The 15,684-nt window shown below is 43.7% G+C and overlaps 1 protein-coding gene across 2 annotated transcripts; it reads right to left on the minus strand.

Annotated features, from left to right (window-relative positions):
- Positions 1-15: 15 nt before the first annotated feature.
- Positions 16-15,531, minus strand: LOC106611359 (XK-related protein 5). 2 transcript variants are annotated; one of them, XR_014378751.1, is made up of 10 exons: positions 15,304-15,531; positions 13,531-13,726; positions 13,261-13,427; positions 9,052-9,185; positions 8,284-8,362; positions 7,941-8,110; positions 7,677-7,788; positions 6,818-7,263; positions 2,527-3,452; positions 16-2,445 (listed from the first exon to the last, which is right to left on the minus strand). XR_014378751.1 is itself a non-coding variant. In XM_014211514.3 (9 exons), exons 1-9 carry the CDS (start codon positions 15,419-15,421, stop codon positions 2,751-2,753), a joined length of 2,124 nt encoding a protein of 707 aa, XP_014066989.1. In that variant the 5' UTR covers positions 15,422-15,531; the 3' UTR covers positions 16-2,750. The 2 variants fall into 2 exon arrangements, 1 of the variants encoding a protein (XP_014066989.1); XM_014211514.3 differs by having other exon boundaries at positions 16-3,452.
- Positions 15,532-15,684: the final 153 nt, after the last annotated feature.

Genomic DNA, 15,684 nt, shown 5'->3' on the forward strand with positions numbered 1-15,684 from the left:
TAACAGCACTCTTCATAGTGGGAATGATGGTGTTTATTCAGGTGTACTAAAACAGTTATTAACCACTGCTAGTATTATTAGAATAAATGATGGCCAAAATCAGATGCATCACATTTGCCCGATGTAACAATCATAATAAAAACAACAACATTTTGTTAATGCATATTGTCAAGTACAGATATAAAACCTAGTCGAAACACAATGAATCACACTACCGTACACATTACATGCAGTAAATGTAACCGAAATAAAAATTATTGGAATACAAAGCAAGAAACTGAAAATAGAAGCCCTCCATTCCATTCATTGTGATGAACATTACATACAGGTAAGGCAATGAACCCGACAGCCATTGCAGCTGATGCTGTCGTTTCCACAAGGCAAGCGCTTATCATCAATTGATTAGTTTGATTATCAAGCCAAGGCTTTGAGATAGCATTCTAAAAGCCTGTTAGTGCACTAAGATACATTATAAAGTCCATACTGATATTAGTAGGTTATATTAACTACCATATTAACTTTTCACAGACATACATTCTAAAAGCTAGTTAATGCAATGTGTGTGAGTGCTTTCTTTATTCACATATATCATTAGTTACTGTACACTGTGTCAGGCTGTATAAAAATAAGGATGAACGTGCAATGGTACCGTTTCCTCAGCTCCATCTAGCTAAACACATTACCTTTATAGCAACAGCGTAAAACAATAGTTCAGAACTAATCTGGTCCCCAGCCAGCTGCTCTCTTGAGCCTGTGGACAAGGTTAGTTATGAACTCACTATAAAACACAATCAAACAAAATAAACTGTAAAAAAATAAAAAATAATAATCTGATAACACTGACCTCCAAACATCAATAGCAGCATGTGACCTATACACCCCATAGATAGGGCTGCCACTATTTCTCTCCCTAGACTCTTCTATGAACTAAGCCCCTAGGGACTAAGGGAAGGGGCTAGGGAAAGAAATGGGACCAGGCTGTAGGGTTAAAGGATCTGGAAGCTCATCAACATTACTAGCAGCTTGTTTCAGGCACTTCCACACGGATAGATACAGTCTGCTCTGGTGCCACTTCAATAGATCAGATTAGTTGGATCTTCTTCCTGTCTCGCAGGAAGGAGAAGTCATTCCTCCCTACAAATGGTTCATAAAGATCTTTACCGTATAAAATGAATTCAACACTTGGAAACAGTACTTATACTGACCGAAATGAATTGAACACAATTGAATAATCTCATATATACTGTATATTGTAATGCTAGTACCTAGCAGACTGAATTGTCTGCTTGACATGTCGGGACTAGCTGTAAACTAATCGAAAATAAGAGTATGTATATTCGTTTAAATTTCACATAATAAAAATGATTAACTTATATTACCTTATATTGCTAAGGTACCTTCAGATTAAATATCACATTTGGATAAAATAATAAATATTGTATATACACTAAGCCTATAAAGGTATACTAAACCTTAACATGTGATCAGAGCCTCTCTTGACTAACCTTCGGTTAACCACTCATATCACAATAAATCATATTTGCGCAAAAGTGCAAACTGTCTCAAATTATATCAGATATATATAAGAAAAAAAGACAAATATATAAACTCTCTTCTCTGTCAAACCTTAATAATCACAATTTAATATCATAATGCTTTATGACGGCCCTGATTCAATCAATCACATATCAAGGTAAACCACACTGAGGGTTCACTCAGAATGCTGACACTATCAGAGGTATAAACCGTGTTAAAACCAACACACCCTTACAAGTTATTATTTCCACAGACATTATCATTGAATGTGGACATGAAACTTCATATGTCATTAGAATACAGCGTAAACATTCTGAATAAAGTTACAATGCAATTGATTTGATCTGTGATTGAATCAGGGCCTAAGAGAGAAGGATATCCCACTGTTACTTCATTAAAGACTACTTCCATCTCTTATGTTAGTGTGTCTGTGTGTGACAGTTACATGTGGTTTCACAACCTCCTACTGGCTGATAATACTGGATTCTCAAGACATGCTATAGTTATTTAGTGTGAAACACATCTGGCTAGCCTGGGGGCCAGGCTGGTTCTGAATTCGTCAACAAGCCCTTGGCTAGTAATAAAGCAGTTGTCTTGCATGATAACAAAGTTGTAATAGCACTGTTGAAAGCAGAACCAGCCTGACACCCAGGCTAATGTCATGTATCTTCTAAAATACTCTCTTTATATTGTGTTTTATATAATCTCTACATCTGGGTCAAATACAATATGATAAACTGGGTGGTTCGAGCCCTGATTGCTGATTGGCTGACAGACGTGATATATCAGACCGTATACCACTGGTATGACAAAACACTTATTTTTACTGCTCTATTTATGTTGGTAACCAATTTGTAATGGCAATAAGGTACCTCTGGGGATTTGTGGTATATTGCCAATACACCACGGCTAAGGGCTGTATCCAGATACTCCTCTTTGCGTCGTGCTAAGAACAGCCCTTAGCCGTGGTATATTGGCCATATACCACACCCCTTCGGGCCTTATTGTTTAAATGTAAAATACTTTCAAATACTTTACACTCGCTTGATTTAGCTTGGAATGGAACAGTGGTACAATGGAACTAATGAAATAATCGCAAAAGTGTAAACTCCACCACCCAACTGCACATCGGTCGAGCTAAATCAAACACACGTCAACATGTATTTGAGAGTATTTGACCAGGTCTGATCATCTCGCTCCACCCATTGGCCCCTCTAGATCAATTTATCTCTATGGTCTACAAACTGGACCAGTTGTTTTCTAGCATGGGTGGTGATGGCGGTGGTGGTGGTAGTAGAGGGGCCAGGGCCTGGTTCCTCTGGCCCAGCACGAGGCTCCTGTCTGGGGGTAGAGGTGAAGAGGGGCTCCCTGATGCGGTAGGGGCTCCGGTAGCTGGAAATGGGTGACAGCTCAGAGCCCCAGCCCAGGTAGCTGCCGCTGGATGGGGAGACTGCGTCAGCGCTGAAATACAAGGTGGTGCCAGACTCCGCAGGGTTAAAGTTCCGCTGGGGGCTTCCCATGCCCACCAGCAGGGACGGTGACCTTTTCTCTGGAGACGAACCACGTCTGACATCCAGTGACCCCACAGAAGGTGACTCTTGGGTGCTGGAGGTGACCACGTTGCTGTCGATGTGTTGGTAGTCTGGGTGCCTGGGGGACGAGGGTGTGGGGGAGCCATAGGCGGCGCTCTGGAAGTCTTCGTCGTCTCGATCGTCGGAGGGAGGGGGGCTGGAGTCATCCTGCTGGGTGGCAGGCTCAGAGTGGTGGCAGGCTCTGACCTCCTCAACTAGGACCTCCACCAGTGGCAGCTTGACCTCCTGGATGGGAGAGGGAAAGGACAGCACCGGTCTCACCTCATGTCTCACCGCCTGTCTCACCTCACTGATGATGTCTCTTGCTGGGGCTGCCTTTATCACCTGAGGGGAAGGAAGACAGATATTATTGTGAAAGGTTCCACATCAAGGAAAAAGCTAACTTGTCCCAGGAGTCAAACATAGAGGATAAGATCCAACAATAGTAGAGAACAGCAGATCAAGGCTCAACTTGACGCCTGCTCCCAGAAGTGCTCTGTTTCAAGACAGACAACATTCAACCAGACAACATTCAACCACATAGAACATTCAACCACAGACAACATTCAACCACATAGAACATTCAACCACATAGAACATTCAACCACATAGAACATTCAACCACAGACAACATTCAACCACATAGAACATTCAACCACATAGAACATTCAACCACAGACAACATTCAACCACAGACAACATTCAACCACATAGAACATTCAATCACAGACAACATTCAACTACAGACAACATTCAACCACATAGAACATTCAATCACATAGAACATTCAACCACAGACAACATTCAATCACATAGAACATTCAACCATATAGAACATTCAACCACATAGAACATTCAACCAAATAGAACATTCAACCACAGACAACATTCAACCACAGACAACATTCAACTACAGACAACATTCAACCACATAGAACATTCAACCACATAGAACATTCAACCACATAGAACATTCAACTACAGACAACATTCAACCACATAGAACATTCAACCACAGACAACATTCAACCACATAGAACATTCAACCACATAGAACATTCAACTACAGACAACATTCAACCACATAGAACATTCAACCACATAGAACATTCAACCACAGACAACATTCAACCACATAGAACATTCAACCACATAGAACATTCAACTACAGACAACATTCAACCACATAGAACATTCAACCACATAGAACATTCAACCACAGACAACATTCAACCACATAGAACATTCAACCATATAGAACATTCAACTACAGACAACATTCAACCACATAGAACATTCAACCACATAGAACATTCAACTACAGACAACATTCAACCACATAGAACATTCAACCACATAGAACATTCAACCACATAGAACATTCAACCACAGACAACATTCAACCACAGACAACATTCAACCACATAGAACATTCAACCACATAGAACATTCAACCACATAGAACATTCAACTACAGACAACATCAACCACATAGAACATTCAACCACATAGAACATTCAACTACAGACAACATTCAACCACATAGAACATTCAACCACATAGAACATTCAACTACAGACAACATTCAACCACAGACAACATTCAACTACAGACAACATTCAACCACATAGAACATTCAACCACAGACAACATTCAACCACAGACAACATTCAACCACATAGAACATTCAACCACATAGAACATTCAATCACAGACAACATTCAACTACAGACAACATTCAACCACATAGAACATTCAATCACATAGAACATTCAACCATATAGAACATTCAACCACATAGAACATTCAACCACATAGAACATTCAACCACATAGAACATTCAACCACAGACAACATTCAACCACATAGAACATTCAACCACATAGAACATTCAACCACATACAACATTCAACCACAGACAACATTCAACCACATAGAACATTCAATCACAGACAACATTCAACTACAGACAACATTCAACCACATAGAACATTCAATCACATAGAACATTCAACCACAGACAACATTCAATCACATAGAACATTCAACCATATAGAACATTCAACCACATAGAACATTCAACCAAATAGAACATTCAACCAAATAGAACATTCAACCACAGACAACATTCAACCACAGACAACATTCAACTACAGACAACATTCAACCACATAGAACATTCAACCACAGACAACATTCAACCACAGACAACATTCAACTACAGACAACATTCAACCACATAGAACATTCAACCACATAGAACATTCAACTACAGAAAACATTAAACCACATAGAACATTCAACCACAGACAACATTCAACCACATAGAACATTCAACCACATAGAACATTCAACTACAGACAACATTCAACCACATAGAACATTCAACCATATAGAACATTCAACTACAGACAACATTCAACCACATAGAACATTCAACCACATAGAACATTCAACTACAGACAACATTCAACCACATAGAACATTCAACCACATAGAACATTCAACCACATAGAACATTCAACCACAGACAACATTCAACCACAGACAACATTCAACCACATAGAACATTCAACCACATAGAACATTCAACCACATAGAACATTCAACTACAGACAACATCAACCACATAGAACATTCAACCACATAGAACATTCAACTACAGACAACATTCAACCACATAGAACATTCAACCACATAGAACATTCAACTACAGACAACATTCAACCACAGACAACATTCAACTACAGACAACATTCAACCACATAGAACATTCAACCACAGACAACATTCAACCACAGACAACATTCAACCACATAGAACATTCAACCACATAGAACATTCAATCACAGACAACATTCAACTACAGACAACATTCAACCACATAGAACATTCAATCACATAGAACATTCAACCATATAGAACATTCAACCACATAGAACATTCAACCACATAGAACATTCAACCACATAGAACATTCAACCACAGACAACATTCAACCACATAGAACATTCAACCACATAGAACATTCAACCACATACAACATTCAACCACAGACAACATTCAACCACATAGAACATTCAATCACAGACAACATTCAACTACAGACAACATTCAACCACATAGAACATTCAATCACATAGAACATTCAACCACATAGAACATTCAACCACAGACAACATTCAATCACATAGAACATTCAACCATATAGAACATTCAACCACATAGAACATTCAACCAAATAGAACATTCAACCACAGACAACATTCAACCACAGACAACATTCAACTACAGACAACATTCAACCACATAGAACATTCAACCACAGACAACATTCAACCACAGACAACATTCAACTACAGACAACATTCAACCACATAGAACATTCAACCACATAGAACATTCAACTACAGAAAACATTAAACCACATAGAACATTCAACCACAGACAACATTCAACCACATAGAACATTCAACCACATAGAACATTCAACTACAGACAACATTCAACCACATAGAACATTCAACCACATAGAACATTCAACCACAGACAACATTCAACCACAGACAACATTCAGAGTGAAGATTTAATTTGAAAATATAGGAGTTCTGATCCTCCAAACATGGCACAGCAGCTTGCCAAAAACAACAACAACAACATGTGAAGTGTACACTTCAGGGAAACGGGGAAGAATTGGGTGTTCATCTCACCTCCTCCACCTCTTTGACCTGGGGAAGGTTGGGAGAAGGTTGTGGAACGTTGGGAGTAGGTTGTGGAACGTTGGGAGTAGGTTGTGGAATGATGGGAGAAGGTTGCGGAATGTCCGGGGACCTTGGCAGAGCCATTTCCCGCAGTCCCAGCAGCCCGGCCAATCCCCCTTCGCCATAAGCGTGGCTTATTCTAGCCACATCCCCCGTCTTCAGGGCTAGGCGAATAAGCAGCCAGTGGTGGTGCTTCCAGCCCTGCCATTGGCTAGGGAGGTCCAACAAAGTACCGCCCCCAACAAGTTGACCGTGGCGATGGTTCTTCTCATCCAATGAGAGAGAAGAGCCCCGGTCTGCACAAGCTCCGCCCATCCCATGGTTACGTATGCTCTGGAAGATCTCAAAGGACTTGGGGTGGAGGAACCGGTAGTACAGGACTAGAGCTATCACACCTGGGGGAACACAGAGGAGACAGGTGAGTGTGTATGGGTGGGTTCTTCTATCCTTGTGGGGACCTACAATCCCCCAAAGTCCCCACAAGGATTGTAAAAAAAGGAAAATTCCCCCTCGTGGGGACATTCCCCATGTCTCCATGAGGACAAAGGGTATTTTAAGATTAGGTGTTAGGTTTAGGGTTAGAATTAGGGTTAGAATTAGGATTAGGTTTAGGGTTAGAATTAGGGTTATAAGAGTAAGGGGTTAGTTAGGAGTTAGCTTTAGGGTTATGGTTAGTGGAAATAGGATGTTTAAGTCCCTACTAAGATAGAAACAAATGTGTATGTATGTATGTATGTATGTATGTATGTATGTATGTATGTCTGCATGCACGTACGTGCGTGCGTGCGCATGTATGTGTGTGTCTCACCAATGAGGAAACTACAGAACACAGCGGTTGGGATACCCATGCTATCCCATGATGCAGCACTGAAGAAGTCGGAACCTGCCAGCAGAAGAAGAGCGTTCTCGATAAACATGGCCTGCAGGAGAGAGCAGAGAGTTACACACACACACACACACACACACACACACACACACACACACACACACACACACACACACACACACACACACACACACACACACACACACACACACACACAGACACACACAGAGAGAGAGAGAGACACACCAGGTAGAATCCGGCCATGCGGCATCGGGAGGCTCCGTCCTTGACGTTGAGGAAGAGGAAGATGTGAACAGCTCCCAGCACCAGGTTGAACAGGTGCCAGCGCAGCGGCGTTTTGATGATGTCACTCTGCTGAGACACCAACCAGAACGTAGCACCCAACCAGTGAAGACCTGAGACACACGGGTGCAGGACAAACATCACTGAATGCTCACACACACACACACACACACACACACACACACACACACACACACACACACACACACACACACACACACACACACACACACACACACACACACAATAAAATAGATTTTCACACACATATACTGTACACACTCACCAATAACTCCAAGGACCCACTGACGGAACAGGCGTGTAAAGAGCGCGAGGGTGGCGAGACGTGCTCCCAACATGCTGACCTAATCACAATACAATAAGTATGTTACTATCACACACACGCACACACCACACACACACACACACACACACACACACACACACACACACACACACACACACACACACACACACACACACACACACACACACCAGCCCACACACCCATCCCAGCCCACACACCCATCCCAATCTAGCCCACACACCCAGCCCAACCGACACTATCACACACACCCAGCCCAGCCCACCCAGCCCACACACCCATCCCAATCTAGCCCACACTCCCAGCCCAACCGACACTGTCACACACACACCCAGCCCAGCCCACACACCCAGCCCAACCGACACTATCACACACACACACACACCCAGCCCACACGCCCAGCCCACACACCCAGCCCAGTCCACACACCCAGCCCAGTCCACACACCCAGCCCAGCCCACACACCCAGCCCAACCGACACTATCACACACACACACACCCAGTGCAGTCCAGCCCACACGCCCAGCCCACACACCCAGCCCAAACACCCAGCCCAGCCCAGCCCACACACCCAGCCCAGCCCACACACCCAGCCCAACCGACACACCCAGCCCAGCCCAATCGACACACCCAGCCCAGCCGACACACCCAGCCCTGACGCCCAGTCCACCCAGCTCAGCCCACACAACCAGCCCAGCCCACCCAGCCCAGGCAAGGCAACCCTCCTACCCTCCAGAGCAGTCTACAGGTGATAGCAGCAGGGGACATGGGGAGATGTCCAGGTCTGATGAGGGAACAGGCTCTGGCATACAGCACCAAGGCCCAGGCCAGGGACAGCAGACACACCACAAAACATACCGAGACTGGAGAGAGGGAGAGAGAGAGAAGAGAGAGAGAGAGAGAGAGAGAGAGAGAGAGAACGAGAACATGAATACTCTGTAAGGAGATTGTATCAAACACACAGGATGGTCTTCAGAGATAGATGGGAGGGATGGTGGTAGCTGAAGGATTAAAAACAAACAAAAGACAACTAAGTTATATTGAGAATATACACTACCGTTCAAAAGTTTGGGGTCACTTAGAAATGTCCTTGTTTTTGAAAGAAAAGCACATTTTTTGCCCATTAAAATAACATCAAATTGATCAGAAATACAGTGTAGACATTGTTAATGTTGTAAATGACTATTGTAGCTGGAAATGGCAGATTTTTTATGGAATATCTACATAGGCGTACAGAGGCCCATTATCAGCAACCATCACTCCTGTGTTCCAATGGCACGTTGTGTTAGCTAATCTAAGTTTATAATTTTAAAAGGCTAATTGATCATTAGAAAACCCTTTTGCAATTATGTTAGCACAGCTGAAAACTGTTGTTCTGATTAAAGAAGCAATAAAACTGGCCTTCTTTAGACTAGTTGAGTATCTGGAGCATCAGCATTTGTGGGTTCGATTACAGGCTCAAAATGGCCAGAAACAAAGATCTTTCTTCTGAATCTCATCAGTCTATTCTTGTTCTGAGAAATGAAAGCTATTCCATGCGAGAAATTGCCAAGAAACTGAAGATCTTGTACAACGCTGTGTACTACTCCCTTCACAGAACTGACTCTAACCAGGATAGAAAGAGGATTGGGAGGCGCCGGTGCACAACTGAGCAAGAGGACAAGTGCATTAGAGTGTCTGGTTTGAGAAAGAGATGCCTCATAAGTTCTCAACTGGCAGCTTCATTAAATAGTACCCGCAAAACACCAGTCAACGTAAACAGTGAAGAGGCGACTCCGGGATGCTGGCCTTCAAGGCAGAATTGCAAAGAAAAAGCCATATCTCAGACTGGCCAATAAAAATAAAAGATTAAGATGGGCAAAAAAACAGACACTGGACAGAGGAACTGCCTAGAAGGCCAGCATCCTGGAGTCACCTCTTCACTGCTGATGTTGAGACTGGTGTTTTGTGGGTAGAGCGCCTTGAAGGGATTGTGTTGAGGCACAGATCTGGGGCAGGGTACCAACATTTTTTTGCAGCATTGAAGGTCCCCAAGAACACTGTGGCCTCCATCATTCTTAAATGGAAGAAGCTTGGAACAACCAAGACTCTTTCTAGAGCTGGCCACCCGGCCCAACTGAGCAATCGGGAGAGAAGAGCCTTGGTCAGGGAGGTGACCAAGAACCCGATGGTCATGCTGACAGAGCTCTAGAGTTCCTCTCTCGAGAAGGGAGAACCTTCCAGAAGGACAACCATCTCTGCAGCACTCCACCAATCAGGCCTTTACGGGTAGAGTGGCCAGACAGAAGCCACTCCTCAGTAAAAGGCACATGACAGCCCGCTTGGAGTTTGCCAAACGGCACCTGAAGACTTTCCGACCATGAGAAACAAGATTCTCTGCTCTGATGAATCCAAGATTGAACTCTTTGGCCTGAATGCCAAGCGTCACATCTGGAGGAAACCTGGCACCATCCCTATGGCGAAGCATGGTGGTGGCAGAATCATGCTGTGGGAATGTTTTTCAGCGGCAGAGTCAAGGGATGTTTTTCAGCAGCAGGTACTGGGAGACTAGTCAGGATCGAGGCAAAGATGAACGGAGCAAAGTACAGAGAGATCCTTGATGAAAATCTGCTCCAGAGCTCTCAAAGCCTCAGACAGGGACGAAGGTTCACCTTCCAATAGGACAACAACCCTAAGCACACAGTCAAGACAACGCAGGAGTGGCTTCGGGACAAGTCTCTGAATGTCCTTGAGTGGCCCAGCCACTTAAACCTGATTGAATATCTCTGGAGAGACCTGAAAATAGCTGTGCAGCGACGCTCCCCATCCAACCTGATAGAGCTTGAGAGGATCTGCAGAGAAGAATGGGAGAAACTCCACAAATACAGGTGTGCCAAGCTTGTAGCGTCATACCCAAGAAAACTCGAGGCTGTAATAGCTGCCAAAGGTGCTTCAACAAAGTACTGAGTAAAGGGTCTGAATACTTATGTAAATGTTATATTTCCGTTTTTTAAATTTTAATAAATTAGCATACATTTCTGGGGTATTGTGTGTAGATTGATGAGGGAAATGTTTTGTTTAATCCATTTTAGAATAAGGCTGTAATGTAACAAAATGTGGAAAAAGTCAAGGGGTCTGAATACTTTCCGAAGGCACTGTATATTTATATTTAGAAAAAAATATATGGGGGATTAGAAATGACGCAGATACAACAAATTGCAAAACTCGCTGAAGCTGGAGACTTCCAGTTGAAGTCGGAAGTTTACATACACCTTAGCCAAATACATTTAAACTCAGTTTTTCACATTCCTGACATTTAATCCTAGTAAAAATTCCCTGTCTTAGGTCAGTTAGAATCGCCACTTTATTTTAAGAATGTGAAATGTCAGAATAATAGTAGAGAGAATGATTTATTTCAGCTTTTATTGCTTTCATCACATTCCCAGTTGGGTCAGAAGTTTACAAACACTCAATTAGTATTCGGTAGCATTGCCTTTAAATTGTTTAACTTGGGTCAAACATTTCAGGTAGCTTTCCACAAGCTTCCCACAATAAGTTGGGTGAATTTTGGCCCATTCCTCCTGACAGAGCTGGTGTAACTGAGTCAGGTTTTTAGGCCTCCTTGCTCCCACACGCTTTTTCAGTTCTGCCCACAAATTTTCTATGGGATTGAGGTCAGGGCTTTGTGATGGCCATTCCAATACTTTGACTTTGTTGTCCTTAAGCCATTTTGCCACAACTTTGGAAGTATGCTTGAGGTCATTGTCCATTTGGAAGACCCATTTGCGACCCAGCTTTGACTTCCTGACTGACGTCTTGAGATGTTGCTTCAATATATACACATAATTTTCCGTCCTCATGATGCCATCTATTTTGTGAAGTGCACCAGTCCCCCCTGCAGCAAAGCACCCCCACAACATGATGCTGCCACCCCTGTGCTTCATGGTTGGGATGGTGTTCTTCAGCTTGCAAGCCTCACCCTTTTTCCTCCAAACATAACGATGGTCATTATGGCCAAACAATTCTATTTTTGTTTCATCAGACCAGAGGACATTTCTCCAAAAAGTACAATCTTTGTCCCCATGTGCAGTTGCAAACCGTAGTCTGGCTTTTTTATGGCGGTTTTGGAGCAGTGGCTTCTTTCATGCTGAGCGGCCTTTCAGGTTATGTCGATATAGGACTCGTTTTACTGTAGATGTAAATACTTTTGGACCTGTTTCCTACAGCATCTTCACAAGGTTCTTTGCTGTTGTTCTGGGATTGATTTGCACTTTTCGCACCAAAGTATGTTCATCTCTAGAAGACAGAACGCGTCTCCTTCCTGAGCGGTATGACGGCTGAGTGTTCTCATGGTGTTTATACTTGCGTACTATTGTTTGTACAGATGAACGTGGTACCTTCAGGCGTTTGGAAATTATTCCCAAGGATGAACCAGACTTGTGGAGGTCTACAATTTTTTTTCTGAGGTCTTGGCTGATTTCTTTTGATTTTCCCATAATGTCAAGCAAAGAGACACTGAGTTTGAAGGTAGGCCTTGAAATACATCCACAGGTACACCTCCAATTGACTCAGATGATGTCAATTAGCTTATCAGAAGCTTCTAAAGCCATAACATCATTTTCTGGAATTTTCCAAGCTGTTTAAAGGCACAGTCAACTTAGTGTATGTAAACTTCTGACCCACTGGAATTGTGATACAGTGAATTATAAGTGAAATAATCTGTCTGTAAACAATTATTGGAAAAATGACTTGTGTCATGCACAAAGTAGATGTCCTAACCGACTTGCCAAAACTATAGTTTGTTAATAAAGAAATTTGTGGAGTGGTTGAAAAACTAGTTTTAATGACTCTTACGACTTCAACTGTACATTGATGGAAGCTACAATCTATCTGCAATATTAAAGCTGATCTACCCCCTAAAACAAAAACAACACAAACACACAGAGACACATGTAGTACCTGGTGAAGATAGTCCTACATCTGTACAGATGAGGACGTAGGTCTGCAGGACGGTCTGTGGCAGTGTGACCACCAGCGCCTCCAACAGGCGGAGAGCTGAAACGTCAGCCTGCTGCATTATCTCACTACACTGATCCTCTCTAGCGGACGTCATAGTCTCCCATAACCTGGAACACAACAACACAGAGTCAGAGAGAGTGTTCTCGTTTCATCGTTGACCTCTAACCCCGGACCTCTAACGCCAAAGAGGGTACTACAGTGGTACGTTACCTTCTAAAGATGCCCAGGTGCAGGATGTGAGTCCATTTGAGTTCTTTGCTACGTATACGTCCATCCGCCTGGTACCACAGCCAACTGAGCAACTGGGGACCCCACCCAGGGAGGAGGAACAAGGCCGTAAGCCCCGCCCAGTGGGCGTAGCAGTAGTTATGCCCCACCCACAGGTAGTACACAAAACAGTAGATCACTGTGAACACATACATCACACACACACACACACACACACACACACACACACACACACACACACACACACACACACACACACACGTACACACACACACAGGTAGATCATTAGAGATGATACAGGACATCTACACACAGATACACACACTGTATTTTCTAGTGTAATGGCAGCTGGTCTTTACATAATGTGACAATGATGGGCACTGTTTGGTACTTAGGTCAACATAAAACACTGAACACACCTGGTACCAAGCAGGACACACCTGGTACCAAACAGGACACACCTGGTACTAAACTGGACACAACTGGTACCAAACAGGACACACCTGGTACCAAACTGGACACACCTGGTACCAAACAGGACACACCTGGTACTAAACTGGACACAACTGGTACCAAACAGGACACACCTGGCACCAAACTGGACACACCTGGTACCAAACAGGACACACCTGGTACCAAACAGGACACACCTGGTACCAAACAGGACATACCTGGTACCAAACAGGACACACCTGGTACCAAACAGGACACACCTGGCACTAAACTGGACACACCTGGTACCAAACAGGACACACCTGGTACCAAACAGGACATACCTGGTACCAAACAGGACACACCTGGTACCAAACAGGACACACCTGGCACTAAACTGGACACAACTGGTACCAAACAGGACACACCTGGCACCAAACTGGACACACCTGGTACCAAACAGGACCCACCTGGTACTAAACTGGACACAACTGGTACCAAACAGGACACACCCGGTACCAAACAGGACACACCCGGTACCAAACAGGACACACCTGGTACCAAATTGTCCATAACACCCAAGACACAGAGAAGGCTAATTAAAACGTAATCAATATGTAATTATCTAACGAATGTGTAATGCATTTTCCCAAACGGCAAGTGTGATAAGCAGTAGAATAGTGAGGGCAGTTTCAACATCTGTGTGTGTGTGTGTGACCTCTATCACGACTATAGGCTGAGGACAGGGTAGGGCCTGGGTGATGCTGCTGCTGTCTCTTATCTCTAATAGGCTACAAAATGCACGCGCCTCCTGCCTCTAGAGAACCACTTACTGAACGATGCGGTGCTCTATGTCCGCCTCTCCCTTTCCTCTCCACCCCCCCCCCCCCCCCCCCCCTCCCTGTCCCAGTAATATTAACCATCTGCCGGAGCAGCCCGACCAGTAGGAGAGAATAGGGTCCGCCCATTCCCCTATCCATTTATGGCATACAGAAAAAGGCGCTCGAATATGACAGAAATGCGCCACTTTTCTATGAGCATGACTCTAGCTACAGCAGAAATGTTGTTAGCGGCTGCTCTTGCATGTGTTCATAACACCTTAATAACGCCTACATCGACACTAGTAATGCACGCACCTATAAAGATTGTAATGCATCTGAAAATGCAGATTAAAAATAGAATACTTTGGGAAATATCAATGAAACCGTAATGCAACCTTCCCTGGTTTAACACTGTTATGATTGTAGCCTAGGTGTGGTGAGAGAATTCAGGCCTATCCATCACTGGAGAGGTGTGCGTGTGCGTTTAGGCAGTGATACTTACGCGCAGTCCGCTCAGCCACAATGAGAAATGCAGTAAACGCGAAAACGCAAACATGGCAGCAGGCCACGCACGAGCCTCCCCGACTGGCCATGGCCCGGGCCGTGGTGTACTGTCTCATCACGGAGATGTAGAATCTTGATCTGCAATGTTGCGATGAATCCCACGCAGCAGTATTGACTCGTCCGTTCCAAGGTAGGGTACCCCTGTGCTCTGCTCCGTTATCCCTTGGAGACGGCTTCTGACGTCATGGCCTCGCATTAAAGCCACAGTCTGATTTCTTTCCAGTCATTTTCAACTGATGAATCAAATTGGTACAACATGCCTTTTATTAGATAGTTAATACATTATTAGTCTCCTGTATTAGAATAACATATTATTATC

The sequence above is a fragment of the Salmo salar genome, chromosome 09 (assembly GCF_965601325.2).
Source record: "Salmo salar chromosome 09, fSalSal1, whole genome shotgun sequence".
NCBI lineage: Eukaryota > Metazoa > Chordata > Actinopteri > Salmoniformes > Salmonidae > Salmo > Salmo salar.

Bases quoted from the DNA above. Each gene is read 5' to 3' on its own strand.
- LOC106611359 (XM_014211514.3), bottom strand. From the start codon at position 15,421: ATGAGACAGTACACCACGGCCCGGGCCATGGCCAGTCGGGGAGGCTCG. The intron at 9,186-13,260 runs GTACTACATGTG...CCCTCTCTCCAG, and splicing joins TGTAGGACTATCTTCACCAG to TCTCGGTATGTTTTGTGGTG. The intron at 8,363-9,051 runs GTAGGAGGGTTG...TATTGTGATTAG, and splicing joins CCTGTAGACTGCTCTGGAGG to GTCAGCATGTTGGGAGCACG.